This window comes from Oratosquilla oratoria, chromosome 10 (genome assembly GCF_046742065.1).
Source record: "Oratosquilla oratoria isolate Oo_2021 chromosome 10, ASM4674206v1, whole genome shotgun sequence".
NCBI lineage: Eukaryota > Metazoa > Arthropoda > Malacostraca > Stomatopoda > Squillidae > Oratosquilla > Oratosquilla oratoria.
This window is the reverse complement of record NC_134786.1, coordinates 24,277,217-24,291,090: the sequence shown is the minus strand read 5'-3', so window position 1 is coordinate 24,291,090 and position 13,874 is coordinate 24,277,217. Positions and strand designations below refer to the sequence as shown.

Here is a 13,874-nt window from a genome sequence, read left to right as displayed (position 1 = left end):
TGAAGGCCACTGACGACTTCCCACAGCCTACCACAGTCCGAAAGTTGAGGCAATTCCTAGGACTTGTAAACTATTACCACCGGTTCATCCCGGGGGCTGCGGGCCTCCTCGCCCCGCTGTACGATCTTCTGAAGGGAGCGAAGAAGCACTCGCCGAAGCCGCTGCAATGGTCCGCGACTGCAGATCAGGCCTTCCAGGCGGTTAACCACCGCCTTGCTCAGTTGTCTCTCCTCGCGTATCCAGTGCCGGGAGCGACGGCGGTACTCACGACAGACGCGTCGGCAGAGGCAGTGGGCGCCGTCTTCCAGCAGGAGGTACAGGGTGTCCTTACCCCGATGGCATTCTTCAGCAAACGGTTGAATGACGCCCAGCGCCACTACAGCGCTTTCGATCGAGAACTTCTCGCTATATACGAAGCGGTGCGTCACTTCAGCCATTTCCTGGAGGCCAGGACCTGTAGGGTGCTTACAGATCACAAGCCCCTTACGTATGCTATGGAGAGACCAGGGAACAAGATAACGCCGAGGGCCAGACGCCACCTCGCATATATATCCGAATTCACCACGGATATCAGGCATATTCCGGGTACGGACAACGCCGCGGTAGACGCACTGTCTCGTAGTGCCAACATAATTACGCGTCCCGCAACGCTGGACTATGCTGCAATCGCGCAGGCCCAAACGGAAGATGAGGAGTTACGGGGACTGCAACGAGGAACCACGTCGCTCCGTCTAGTGCTACAGCAGACCGAGAAACTGGCGACCCCGTTGTGGTGTGACATCTCCACGGGACACGCGCGCCCTTACATCCCGGAAGCATTCCGCCAAACTGTGTTCCGCCATTTCCATGATATGGCCCACCCCGGAATCCTCGCTACACAGCGCCTAATTCAGAAACGGGCCGTGTGGCCAGGGATGAAGAGGGACCTCAATTCATGGGTGCGGACATGCATTCCGTGCCAGACAGCGAAGATCCATCGGCACACCAAGCTACCGCTGCATCAGATACCCACACCAACCCAGAGGTTCCACACTGTGCACATCGACATTGTGGGACCCCTCCCCCCCTCCCGGGGGTACCGCTTCCTCCTCACCTGCGTTGACAGAGCAACTAGATGGATGCAGGCGATCCCCATGGTGGAGAGTAACGCAGAGTGCACAGCGTTCCACTTTCTGCATGGTTGGGTGGCCAGTCTGGGGGCCCCGCGCACGATCATCACGGACCAGGGCCCGCAGTGGGAATCGAAGGCGTGGACAGATCTCCTACTATTCCTTGGCACCAGCAGGCAGCGGACCACGGCCTATCACCCTCAGGCCAACGGCATGGTGGAGCGTTTCCACAGGAGACTGAAGGAAGCCCTGCGCGCCCAACCTCACCCAACGTCATGGGCGGACGCACTTCCAATCGTTCTCTTGAACATCCGTTCCACCGTTAAGGAGGACCTCCAGCTCACGCCAGCGGAACTAGTCTACGGCGAAGATCTACGCCTACCCTCCCTATACACGCCTGCCCTTACACGCACTCCCGAGCTCGCGTTCATGCCTGCCCTTCGCCAAGCCATGAGGACTTTCACACCTCAGCCGCCTAAGCCTCCTGCAGCATCCGCCACTTACCACCACCCCACGCTCATGTCGGCAGACAACGTGTTTCTCCGCGTCGATGAGCGTACTGGTTCCTTGGCACCTAGGTACACTGCCCCCCACCAGGTACTCGCACGCGTGGCCAAGCACATCACCCTTAAGATCGGTTCTCGCCACTCGACGGTGTCATGGGATCGAGTGAAGCCCGCCCACGTCGACGCAAGTGCCCAAGCACCCCTTACAGTTACTACCCATCCTCCTCCTCTCATGCCTCCCTCCCAGCCACACCATTCACATCGCCCTTCTAATACCCCTCCCCCTCCTCCTCACCCTACTCCACTTCACTCTCCGCACGCAATCGTCATACACCCTTTCCCTGAACGGAACGAAACAGTAACCCTCCCTCCCCCGCGTCTTTCCAATACTCCTCCCCCTCCTCACCCCCATCCTCTCCGTCCACTTCACGCAGTCCTCGTTCATTCCGGGTCAACCCAAGACGAACTGGAACACCTCACTCCTCCGCGTTTCTCACCCCCTCCACCTCGTCCTTCAACCCCTCCTCCTCCTAACCCCGCTCCTCCCACTCCCTACTCTCAGCAGGCAGAGCCGCCACCACAACACCCTCCGCAGCAGCTCCCTGCCATTCAGGACCTTCCGCGACCCCCGCCGCCCACACAGGATACACAGGAGTCTGGCACGCTCCCCGCGGCGCTCAGTCCCCACCAGGAACACTTCCACATACCCTCCGGGGAAGGGGTGTTCAACCCGGAGAGCACGGTCTTGCAGTCGGGCCGGGTGGTGCGTAGGCCCCAGCGGTACCAGGCCAATACTGTGTCTCCTTCCTCATGGGGGGCGCGATACCTGGTACGGTGTCACAGCCACCCTCTTCCTTCCCGTATGCGCGCCGCCCCCGTGCATTGTGTTTCCGGGCACTCCTCCCCGCTTGGACATCACGAGTCCACGCTTCGCAGGGGAAGGAGGGTGAAATGTGGTGAACGGAGTTCCCCACATGTGCTTCTACGCAGTATTTCGGCTTGTAATATCGCCGTTGCAGTAAGGGGCGAGACAATAAGTGTAAATATGAGGGGACAGACAGCTGGCCTTCGGCCTCATAGTACATATGTGTAGGTTAAGGAAATATTACGGCTGTACTACATGTATTTGTATCCGTAGGAAAGCACAATTTCGGGCTACGCACGACAACCCTGCCTCAGCCAGAGGGGCGCTACTTTTCGGTACGCCCCGCGGGTACTTAAGGCGGGTGTGAGGTCAGGTCAAGGTCAGTATCCTTCTAAGGCTCGGCCGGCCCACTCGCGTGTGTATACCAGTGTCTTGAAAATAAAAGTGCGGAACCGAAACCGACTGTCAATCTTCCCTGGTGTCACTAGCTCAGTAACAGCATGATTACAGGCTGATGTAAATGTGGATTTATAGTAATTTTTTTTTTCTTATTTTGGTTATTGTTATTACTGTTGTACCGGTTATCCGTTATCTTCTTGGTCTGATGTCTTTTTCACTAAAGCAATTGGTGATTAGTACTTGAGTTGAATGTTCACTTTCATTATGTACTTGTTTCCAGGTGCTACAGTGGGTGAATGCTCTTCGGGCACTCACTTAAAGCATTGAGGCAGTGTCCAGGGCTGGTAGACTTGGTGTAGACTTCTGTGTTAAAAGAATTTTCAATTTCTTTCACGAATAGGTCGAGGAAGGGCAAAACTAGTTTGACGTAGTCTTCCATAGTGAAGGTGAGCCCAGAGATTTCTTGTAATGTAATTTGAAGTTTTTCAGTGTCTGTACTATTCTTGGTCTTTATAAAAATATCATTCATGTATTGACAGTAAATATCTATTTTTCATTCTGTTTTGCTGAATACTTCTTCTATGCAATCCATTAAGTATATACATATATATATATGTATATATTTATACATATATATATATATATATATATATATATATATACATATATATATATATATATATATATATATATATCTTTTTTTTCATCCCCACATCACTTTTAATTCCATGCCATCACAGTCGAGATTGAGAATCGCTCGATGGAGGCATCCGTTGGAAATTGAAACGTGGACGATCCGAGAATTCGAACCCAGCTAACCTGTAACAAAGTTACAGTGACGGAAACCAATACGCTATAAAGAGAGATACGTCACTGTAACTTTGTTACGGGTTAGCTGAGTTCGAATCCTCGGCTCGTCCACGTATCAATTTCCAACGGATGCCTCCATCGAGCGATTCTCAGTCTCGACTGCGATGGCATGGAATTAAAAGTGATTTGGGGTTGAAAACAAAGATATTAATTGATCACTGGGAGCCATTCAGTGTATATGTGTATATATATATATATATATATACATATATATATATGCATATGTATATACATATGTATGTAGAGTGATACCTTGACATAAGAGTGCCCCAAATTAAGAGATTTCCGAGATACGAGTTGTCACTCGTTCTGTTTTGCTTTGAATTGCGGTCCAAAATTTGAGGTGCGAGCCGCCACTACTTGGCGCCGCGAACATCACAACACAACGCCCGCCAGCATTTGCAGCTCACACATGCAGTCAACTTGTTTACCTCGCTGAGAAGGCATCTGTGATAAGTTGTGCTCATGTTTTGTGCTTATTGTTAATTTATTTGATCAAAATTCTTTTTATAACCATACTTCCTAAGAAAGTGAGTGGAAAGAACAGTGCTGAGAAGAAGTGGATGATATCTATCGAATTAATGCATGAAATTATAGAAAAACGTGAGCGTGGTGGTGCGCGAGTAATGGACTTGGCGAGGCAGTACGAGCGTAGTACCTCTACTATATGTACCATACTAAAGCAGAAGGAGTCGATAAAGTCTATAAAGCCAGCCTTGGGCGTTAAAATCATTTCTAAGCTCCAGACCTCTGTCCATGAAAAGATGGAACCTCTGCTGTAGGTGTGACTAACGTAGATGCAGCTTGCAGGAGATACCGTGACGGACGCTATTTGTCTGTGAGAAGGCAGGAGCCATTTACGCTGACTTGCCGCAGCAGATCCAAGGCACTTCATCAGACAAGGCACAGGATGAGTGGTTTAGCCAGTCGGGGCTGGTTTGACAATTTTAGAAAAAGGACCGGCATTTACTCCATCGTCAGGCATGGTAAGGCAGCAAGTTTGGATGCGAAGGTAGTTAAGGCTTACTGCAAAACTTTTGGTGAACTGATAGCAACCAAAGGATACTCCACCACCACCAGCAAGTCTTCAACTGTGATGAGACAGGGCTCTTCTGGAAGAAGATGCCGAGGAGGACTTACATAACGGCAGAGGAGAAGAAGATATCAGGCCACAAACACATGAAGGATAGGTTGACTCTCGCACTGTTACGCCAATGCGAGCGGCGGCTGCAAGATCAAACCGCTGCTCGTGTATCATTCAGTAAACCTCAGAGCCTTTAAGTCACATAAGATTATAAAAGAAAAACTGCAGGGTATGTGGAATACAAACCCAAAGGCGTGGGCCACCAGGCAATTTTTGTGGGTAAACTTGATCTTTGGTGCTTCTGTTAAGAAATATCTCCAGGAAAATAACCTACCCATGCAAGCCCTTCTTGTCTTTGACAATGCTCCTGCTCATCCATCGAACTTGGAAGACATCATCCTCGACAAGTTCAAGTTTATTAAGTTTCTCTACCTTCCACCCAACACCACCCTTATCCTGCAGCCCATGGACCAGCAGGTAATTTTTAATTAAAAAAAAAACTCTACTTGTTCCACCACTGTTTTGACGCCACAGAGAATGCAAACCTCACCCTTCGAGAGTTCTGGAAGGACCACTACAACATCGTGACATGCCTCAAAATTATTGATACGGCCTGGCAGAGTAGCTTTGGCCTGGGGGTGGAGAAAGAGACGTGAATGAGTTCATCGAGGAGCAGTCTGAGGAACTGACGACGGAGGAGTTGAAGGAGCTACAAGAGCAGCAGCATATGAAAGTTCTGATTGAAATTGATTCCGAAGAAGAGCTAAAAGAGAAGAATGTTGTCTCTACAAGTGAGTTAAAGGAAATGTTGGGAACATGGGAGAGACTTTCACAGTTCATTGAGAAGAAGCATGCGGGAAAAGTTGCATACGGTCATGCATCGGAGCTATTTAATAGCGCCTAACTTATTTCCGAAATATTCTAGGAGGGAAGAGAAAACAAAACTCCTCGGACAGGTTTTTCTTGATATGGACTGCAGGTGTAAATGAGGAAAGCGTGTCGAAATAGGCAAAAACCAGTGAAGAAAATAAAGTTAAACAAAAGTAACAAAGATACTGTAATATAACAATGAAGTTTAGGGATAAAGTGTAGCATTAAGTGTAGCGAGTAAGTAAACGAAAGTGACCGAAAGAGCACGAAACAAGATGCCTCTAACCTCCTCCATCGCCCTCCTCCCTCCACCTCCGCCAGTATGTATCTGATGTTAACTCAACTCGTCCGATATCCAAGATGAATACACTTTATAAAACCAGTTTATTTCTTTACACTATCTTTTATTATGTTACACTCACTTTTATGTTTCTATACAATATAATTTTATAAATATTTTTTCCTATTTAAGACACGTAACAAAAAAATACTGGGGTGGCATTTTGGGCGCTGGAACAGATTAATGGCATTTCATTTTATTTCAATGAGGAAAATCTATTTGATATGCGAGTAAATTGAGTTACGAATTCAGTCACAGAACGAATTAAACTCGTAAGTCAAGGCACCACTGTATATGTACACATACAGTATATGAGCTGGAGTTAAAAAAAAGTAATAATAATGATAATATATAGATGAGAGTGAAAATATTCTGACCTCTTATCAAAAGGTTGAAGGCCTGCTGTCTCCTGAAAGCCTGGTTGGCGAAGAGCCTGCCCCGCGACTTGGGCATCACGAGGATCGTCGCCTTCTCTCCGAGTTCTCGTGAGGAGGGCTCCTCGTATAACAGGCACCGGCAAAACCTTGCGAAGGTTGTCAATCAAGCCAGTTGAAAGACGATGAATAAAAACAAATCAATGAAAATATATAAATGAATACATGATAATAAATTAAGAAAAAGCTAAACAAATGAAAATAAATATATTAAGAGATATATTGATGAAAATAGATAAGTATCCTAACCTACACACAGAACTAACAGTACTACTTGTACCACTACTACTGATAATAATAGTAATAAAGAAAAAAAAAACAGAAAGCTCTGCCCAACCTGCACACAGGTTGTTGCTGCACAGTTGCAAACTCCTCCTTCCCGGCGGCAAACACCCGGACATGCAAGTCCCGTCGTCTGCCAAAACACTCTTCGTTAGAGCATAGGTACCTCGCACACTTCCTGCATGGCAACAAGGCATCGTTCATGACAAAAAAAAAAAAAAAAAAAAAAAAAAAAAAAAAAAAAAAAAAATTCCATGCAGCAATATTTACTTCAGCACCAAAAACTTCATAATTGGCAATAAACAATCGTATGCAAGTGTGTATAATAATGTACAGGTTGAATTTATTTGATAAATAATTGAGCATACTATTCAGTTTCCAGTTATTTATATTGGAAGACATTAATACATACAAAGATATGTGCATACATATTCTGCATATACATACATGCAGCACATGTTCATACAAAATACATCCAAAACACACTCGCACACACACACACACACACACACACACACACACACACACACACACACACACACACACACACACACACAATGTATATATATATATATATATATATATATATATATATATGTATATATATATATATATATGTGTGTGTGTGTGTGTGTGTGTGTGTGTGTGTGTGTGTGTACATATATATGTATATATATATATATATATATATACATATGTATGTATGTATGTATGTATGTATATCACGTGAAAACCACAGTTGGAGTAAAAAAGACAGGAGATAGGAAATCTATATATTTCGACTGCAAACTGCAACCCTCTCCAGTATCTACTGAAGGGGATTGCAGTTTGCAATCGAAATATATATGGATTCCCTGTCTCCAGTCTTTTTTACTCCAACTGTTGCTTTCACGTGATTGACAAATGTGGGATTATATTTTTCATATATATATATATATATATATATATATATATATATATATATATATATATAATATATATATATATATCACAACTAACACCACAGTCGGACGAAAGAAAGAGTTGCGTAAGCGGAACTATATATTTCGATTGCTACCTGCAATCCTCTTCAGTAGTACAAAGTGGCAGGGAGGAGGCTATCTTAAGTAGCAACCTCTTACAAAAGAAAGGGAACACGAGAAAATACAGAACATCACTGCCCCAACCCTAGTTGACCTGAGGCTGACACGAGGTCGGGTCAGGGGGAGGGGGAGGAAGCTTGTTGACAATATTTTTGGTGATGAATAGTCCTGAAATGATGTCGGGTCCATTGACCCTTGGAAATATTCATCGTGGGCAGATAATCAATTAATGTTGATTCCACCATTTTCCTTCTGAACCCACACCCTGATTTGTAAATGAGATCAGATTTCTCCCAGTCCAACTGGACTGGGAGAAATCTGATCTCATTTACAAATCAGGGTGTGGGTTCAGAAGGAAAATGGTGGAATCAACATTAATTGATTATCTGCCCACGATGAATATTTCCAAGGGTCAATGGACCCGACATCATTTCAGGACTATTCATCACCAAAAATATTGTCAACAAGCTTCCTCCCCCTCCCCCTGACCCGACCTCGTGTCAGCCTCAGGTCAACTAGGGTTGGGGCAGTGATGTTCTGTATTTTCTCGTGTTCCCTTTCTTTTGTAAGAGGTTGCTACTTAAGATAGCCTCCTCCCTGCCACTTTGTACTACTGAAGAGGATTGCAGGTAGCAATCGAAATATATAGTTCCGCTTACGCAACTCTTTCTTTCGTCCGACTGTGGTGTTAGTTGTGATTTATAAATGTGTTACTACATTTCTCACCTGTGATATATATATATATATATATATATATATATATATATATGTGTGTGTGTGTGTGTGTGTGTGTGTGTGTGTGTGTGTGTGTGTGTGTGTGTGTGTGTGTGTGTGTGTGTGTGTGTGTGTGTGTGTGTGTGTGTGTGTGTGTGTGTGTGTGTGTGTGTGTGTGTGTGTGTGTGTGCAGCACTGATTGGGTCCCAGTGACCTTATTTACATTTATCAACCACAATTCGTTTTTATTCTAAGCCATCAACGTCGAGTAACTCGAGAAGGCGTGCATGCAGAAATTGATATGTGGTCAAGCTAAGGACTCAAACCTTCTCTAGCACGTAACAAGTGACAGTGACTTAGCCCAATGCACTATCAAGAGTGTCACTTGACCACATATCAACTTCTACATGTATTCCTCCTCGAGTTACTCGACGTTGATGGCTTAGAATAGTGGTTGATAAATATATATATTTTCAACCACAAATCACTTTTAATCCCATGCCATCGCAGTCGAGACTGAAGAATCGCTCGATGGAGGCATCCGTTGGAAATTGATACGTGGATGAGCCGAGGATTCGAACCTTTTGATAGCGTATTGGTTTAAGTCACCGTAACTTTGTTACGGGTTAGCTGGGTTCGAATCCTCGGCTTGTCCACGTTTCAATTTCCAACGGATGCCTCCATCGAGCAATTCTTCAGTCTCGACTGCGATGGCATGGAATTAAAAGTGATTTGTGGTTGAAAAAATATATTAATTGATCACTGGGAACCATTCAGTGTATATGTATACACACACACATATATATAGGCCTATATATATATATATACATATATATATATATATATATATATATATATATATATATATATAAGAATGGACGACAAAATGAGTGGTAGGGTGGTGAGATAAACACCGAGAATCGTTGAAGTTTTAATTACTGACGTTACGCTCTTAACAGAGCTTCTTCAGAGTGTGGAGTAGTGGACTAGCTAGGTAAGGCCACCCGCTCGCGCGGGATCGGTTTTTGTGGGAGGGAAAGAATGTCTGTAAGAAAATAAAAAGATAGTAGTGTATAAAAGAGGGCTATTACCAAAATGCGCTTTTTCGTGAGCGATTAAGGGTGGTTGATGGTCGTGGCTCGAGAGATATGGGCAGGGAACTTGGACGGCGGCGCCGACGCCTGGGATTAAAATCACCAAAAGCTGAGAAAATGATAGGAGGCGTAGTAGTAAAGGTTGAAAAACAGAAAAACCTTTAGTGGGAGGTAAACTGAAATGAGAAGATGTAGTGTAAGAGAAAGTTAGAAAGGAAGCGAATTTTAGTCGAAGAAAAAGTACGTGTAGATGTTTGTGCATGGGGCGTGGTTATGTTCGTGAGAGGTGTGTGTATGTATGTGTTTTTACATTTCCATATGCATATCCGGGTCCATGTCCTCCAGTTATGCGTTGTAAATGTATTCCTCCTCCTTTTTTTTTTTTTTTTTTTTGGGGTGTTGATGGTGTCAATGATGTTGTTACACTTCACTTTCAACTTGTTGGAAGGATCCTGGGAAATTCTTTGGAATTTGGAAGTGTCTCCAAGGATCGTACTCATTTTCTGCAGGTACTCTTCTTTTGTCATAAGAACATACACCGCGGATTTATCTGCTCTCCTAACAACGATGTGCTCATTTTCCTGGAGTTCTCTGGCGGCTTTCTTTAGGTTCTCGTCGATTAACTGACTTTTGAAAGAGCCTCGAGACTTACCTGCTTCAGACAACAAATCAGCTGGTAAGTTGGGGGTTGTGCCATCTACAAGCTGGTGCCCCGAAGAAACATTTTTCGGAAAAACACAACTCCTCCCTGACTAGAAAGATCCTGGTGGAAAATACACAGATCATCGGCTCCGCACACAACTTTCATCGTCTGGAGATCCTGGAGGCCCTCCATATTCGAGAGAAGGCTCCATCCATTAATGTACAGGGAGGTACAACCTCCGTGGCTCTAGCTTCACTGGGTGGAGAACTGGCCCTCCCAGCACCCTACGGAGCGTCACGGACATAATTCCCACATAAGATCTTTGATCTTTCTTCACTATTTTGTATAAGCTTTCCCAGTTCACCTGTTGTCATGTATATAAATTGTTTCTATTACCATTCAGATGTACTTGAAAATGCTCTAAGAAGGGCGAAACGTCGTATAATATACAATATGAACTTCGGCAATCTTTTATTCCGACTTAATGAAGAACAAAGAAGCACTATTAGAAAGGTTGAATCCTTTAACAAGAAGCTTATTCTTGCACAAGCAGCGGTCAAATTTAATTCTATATGTATTAAGGAAGATCTGCTACCTACCTTTACGAATATATACATATGTATATATATATATATATATATATATATATATATATATATATATATATATGTGTGTGTGTGTGTGTGTGTGTGTGTGTGTGTGTGTGTGTGTGTGTGTATGTGTGTGTGTGTATTATATTTATATATATTTATTTATATATATATATATGTATATATATATATATACTATATATATATATATATATATATATACATATATATATATATATATACATAAATACATGTGGACATACACATGTAACCAAACTGATTAGATCACCAAGGCACACATTTTTCATAACATTCTTTTGTCTCTCATACCACATTATACTACTACTACTACTTTTTTTTTTTTTTTTTTTTTAATACGACCTCCATCCTATTGGAACTGTGTGGTGGAAGCAGCAGGGTCTGTCTTCCACAGACACAGTTCATTGGCCCCTCTCCCGCCAATGACTGTGGTCGACGACCCTTTCATTTGTTTATTTATTTCTAATAATGCCTAGTACAAGAGTTCATTTATCCTACTGTCAACCACCGTTTGCTCAAAATCCAGGTTTTGTATATGTGTTGATTTGGGCGGTGGGGACCTGGTACCTCTCAGGCACAAGAGGGCTGATCTTAGGAGTGAGAATGATAGTCTACATCTCATCCATGAAACAATGCTGCTTTTTGGTTGTTGTTTCTTTTCAGCCATTACCTCAGCCAGCCGAGCGTAGAATGCCTTTGCTCTAGGACCCATCCCACCTGAAGTCGTAAAGGTTATAGGAGTGAATGAGCCCTGGTCTACATTCTGTATGCGCTCCTCGTACATCCTGATCTTCTCATGCTCGTTCCGAGAGTGGGATGCCTCAATAGTTAGGTTGCTGTAACAGGGGGCCATCGGATCAAATATTCGCATGTCAAAGAAAGCCAATTGTCCCCGTGTCCAGAAACCTCTTGCGCTGACATCCACTCTTGCTTCACCTGATGTGTTGGACGTGCGGTATCTGAAGTTCTCCCCTCCTATTGGGAGTAATGTTGGTTCGATAGTCACATCCTTGCACACCTCCTGAAGCATTTGGGCAGTGAGATCTCTTACCTCATCGTGTCGCATGCAAATAAATCCACCTTGCTTGCATATCATTGCATGGTCTGTAGTAAATTGTACACCACAGGAGCATCTGTTAGGCAGCCCTCCTAATGGCCATCCATACCTCAGGGCAATGGCATCCGTGAATTCTCTTTTGTTTAGGGTGAATCCCTTTGCCCTGATTGGTAGTGCTGTCAGCCAATTAGACGCCCCAACTTCCTGCGCCATTGTTATCTTTCTTTTTATATCATTCGATAGCCGAGCTAGAAGTGCTTGAAGTTCCTCCTTCTGCCTCTCCTCCCTTCCCTTTGAAATGTTTCTTCTAATTTCCCTAACCTCCTCCATGATAGTCTCCTTCCGTTGATCTTGTGACACGATGTTGTTTGTCAATGAGGACGTGAGTTTCATGGAGTTTCGGTGTTCTGTGTCGGCAAGGTTTAGCGGGTTGGAGATACCTAGCCCTCCCAATCTAGGTGGAAGTTCCATAAGTTTTCTTTCCTCTTCGTTTATTGTCCGTCCGTTGGTGATGGCCGGTATTAGCTCGTTTCTGATGGTTTCTTCAAGGGGTCTTAGTAGGTCGGTGATGTTCGGTACCGTCCTTAATATGTAGTTCCACTTATGTTTCACACCATATATGAATGCGGCATATGCCGCCTGCGGTTCGGTCTTTGCAAAGTTGGCTAGAATCCTAACTTCCGCCACCCATTCGTTAACTTTCTTTTCAACATATTGCTTTTTAAAGGATTCTGAGCCGATCACTGCACCGAGATGTCTTTCCCCCTCCTTTGTTACCTTCACTTCACTGTTCTCAAAGAGAATTCTGGCATTGTTAAAGTACTCTGGCTTCACTATGAGGACAGATTTCTTTGCATTCGGAATGTAACCTAAGCCCGGGCCGTGTGCCAACACCAGATCCCACCACTTTTTTAGGTCAGCTACTTTTCCTGCGCCCGTGAGATCATCTGCGTATGCTACCTGTTTGACCCCGGTGTCCTCATATTGTATCTTCTGCTGCAGGTGCATAAGCCCGAGCGCATACATTGCCATGGCCACCGGGTCTCCCTGAGTGGTGCCTTCCGCTGATTTGATGATCTCCACTTTCGATTCTTTCTTCTCCGCCCTGCTGGTGACAAATAGGTTTGCAGGTTCTCTGTATGTGTTCTCCACATACTTGGCCAATACTGGGCATTTAATTTTGATGTTGTGTATGGTAGCCTCTCTATTTAAGTTGTTGAATGCGTTTGATGCATCGACTAATAGGACTGCTTCGCAGTCTGGTTCCTCGAATATTTTTCTCATAGCGTGGACTGCAGCCTCAGAACCCGCCTGTTGCCCTGCGCACACCTGCAGGTTGCCAGCCGCTTCTCGCACCTCATCCTTCGCGACTTCCATAATTGCTTTTCCTATTATTCTTCTTAGCACCTCGCCTATACCAATCGGGCGACAGCCAGGTTTCTTATCTAGCGGGATAAGTCTACACGCTGTGTATGCCTCCAGGTGCTGACAGTCTTCAGACGCCAGTTTCTTCGCCAAACCTGCGATGGCCTCCTGCAGTCCCACCGCTGCCGTTCCAAATAGGCTGGTGCTAAGGAGACATTTCCATCCAGACGCATCTAATCCCGATGGTCCCGCCGCTCCTTGGGTGTGTAGAGCAAGGTTCCAGATCCTTTCTCTTGTGATGCTGTCAAAAACTACCTTGTGGGGTGGAAGGTAGTCACCATTGAATTTAGAGTCCAGGTTCGCTGGTCTTGCTATTGGATGTTTTTCTTTCAGGATCTTTATCGTTTCCTCGTTTAGGGGTAGAACTCCAGGATTTTCATTCTCCCCTGCGAGTGATCTCATGGCAGCCGCAACCTTTCCCTGCCTCATCTTGTTAGCAAAATTCCTGGCTTTGTCTTCTGGGACTTTTCT

The 13,874-nt window shown here is 44.8% G+C and overlaps 1 protein-coding gene across 2 annotated transcripts in view; it reads right to left on the bottom strand.

Annotated features, from left to right (window-relative positions):
* The window catches only part of LOC143029157 (minichromosome maintenance domain-containing protein 2-like), a 134,653-nt gene that overhangs the window by 97,917 nt on the left and 22,862 nt on the right, over positions 1-13,874 (bottom strand). For both annotated transcript variants that reach the window (XR_012966773.1, XM_076191635.1), the window contains exons 6-7: positions 6,815-6,937; positions 6,421-6,566 (exon numbers count right to left, since the gene is read on the bottom strand). Coding sequence is in view for 1 of the 2 variants with exons in the window: in XM_076191635.1 (XP_076047750.1) it covers positions 6,421-6,566; positions 6,815-6,937 (269 nt within the window). In the remaining variant the exon portion in view is untranslated. The remainder of the gene's footprint in view (positions 1-6,420; positions 6,567-6,814; positions 6,938-13,874) is intronic.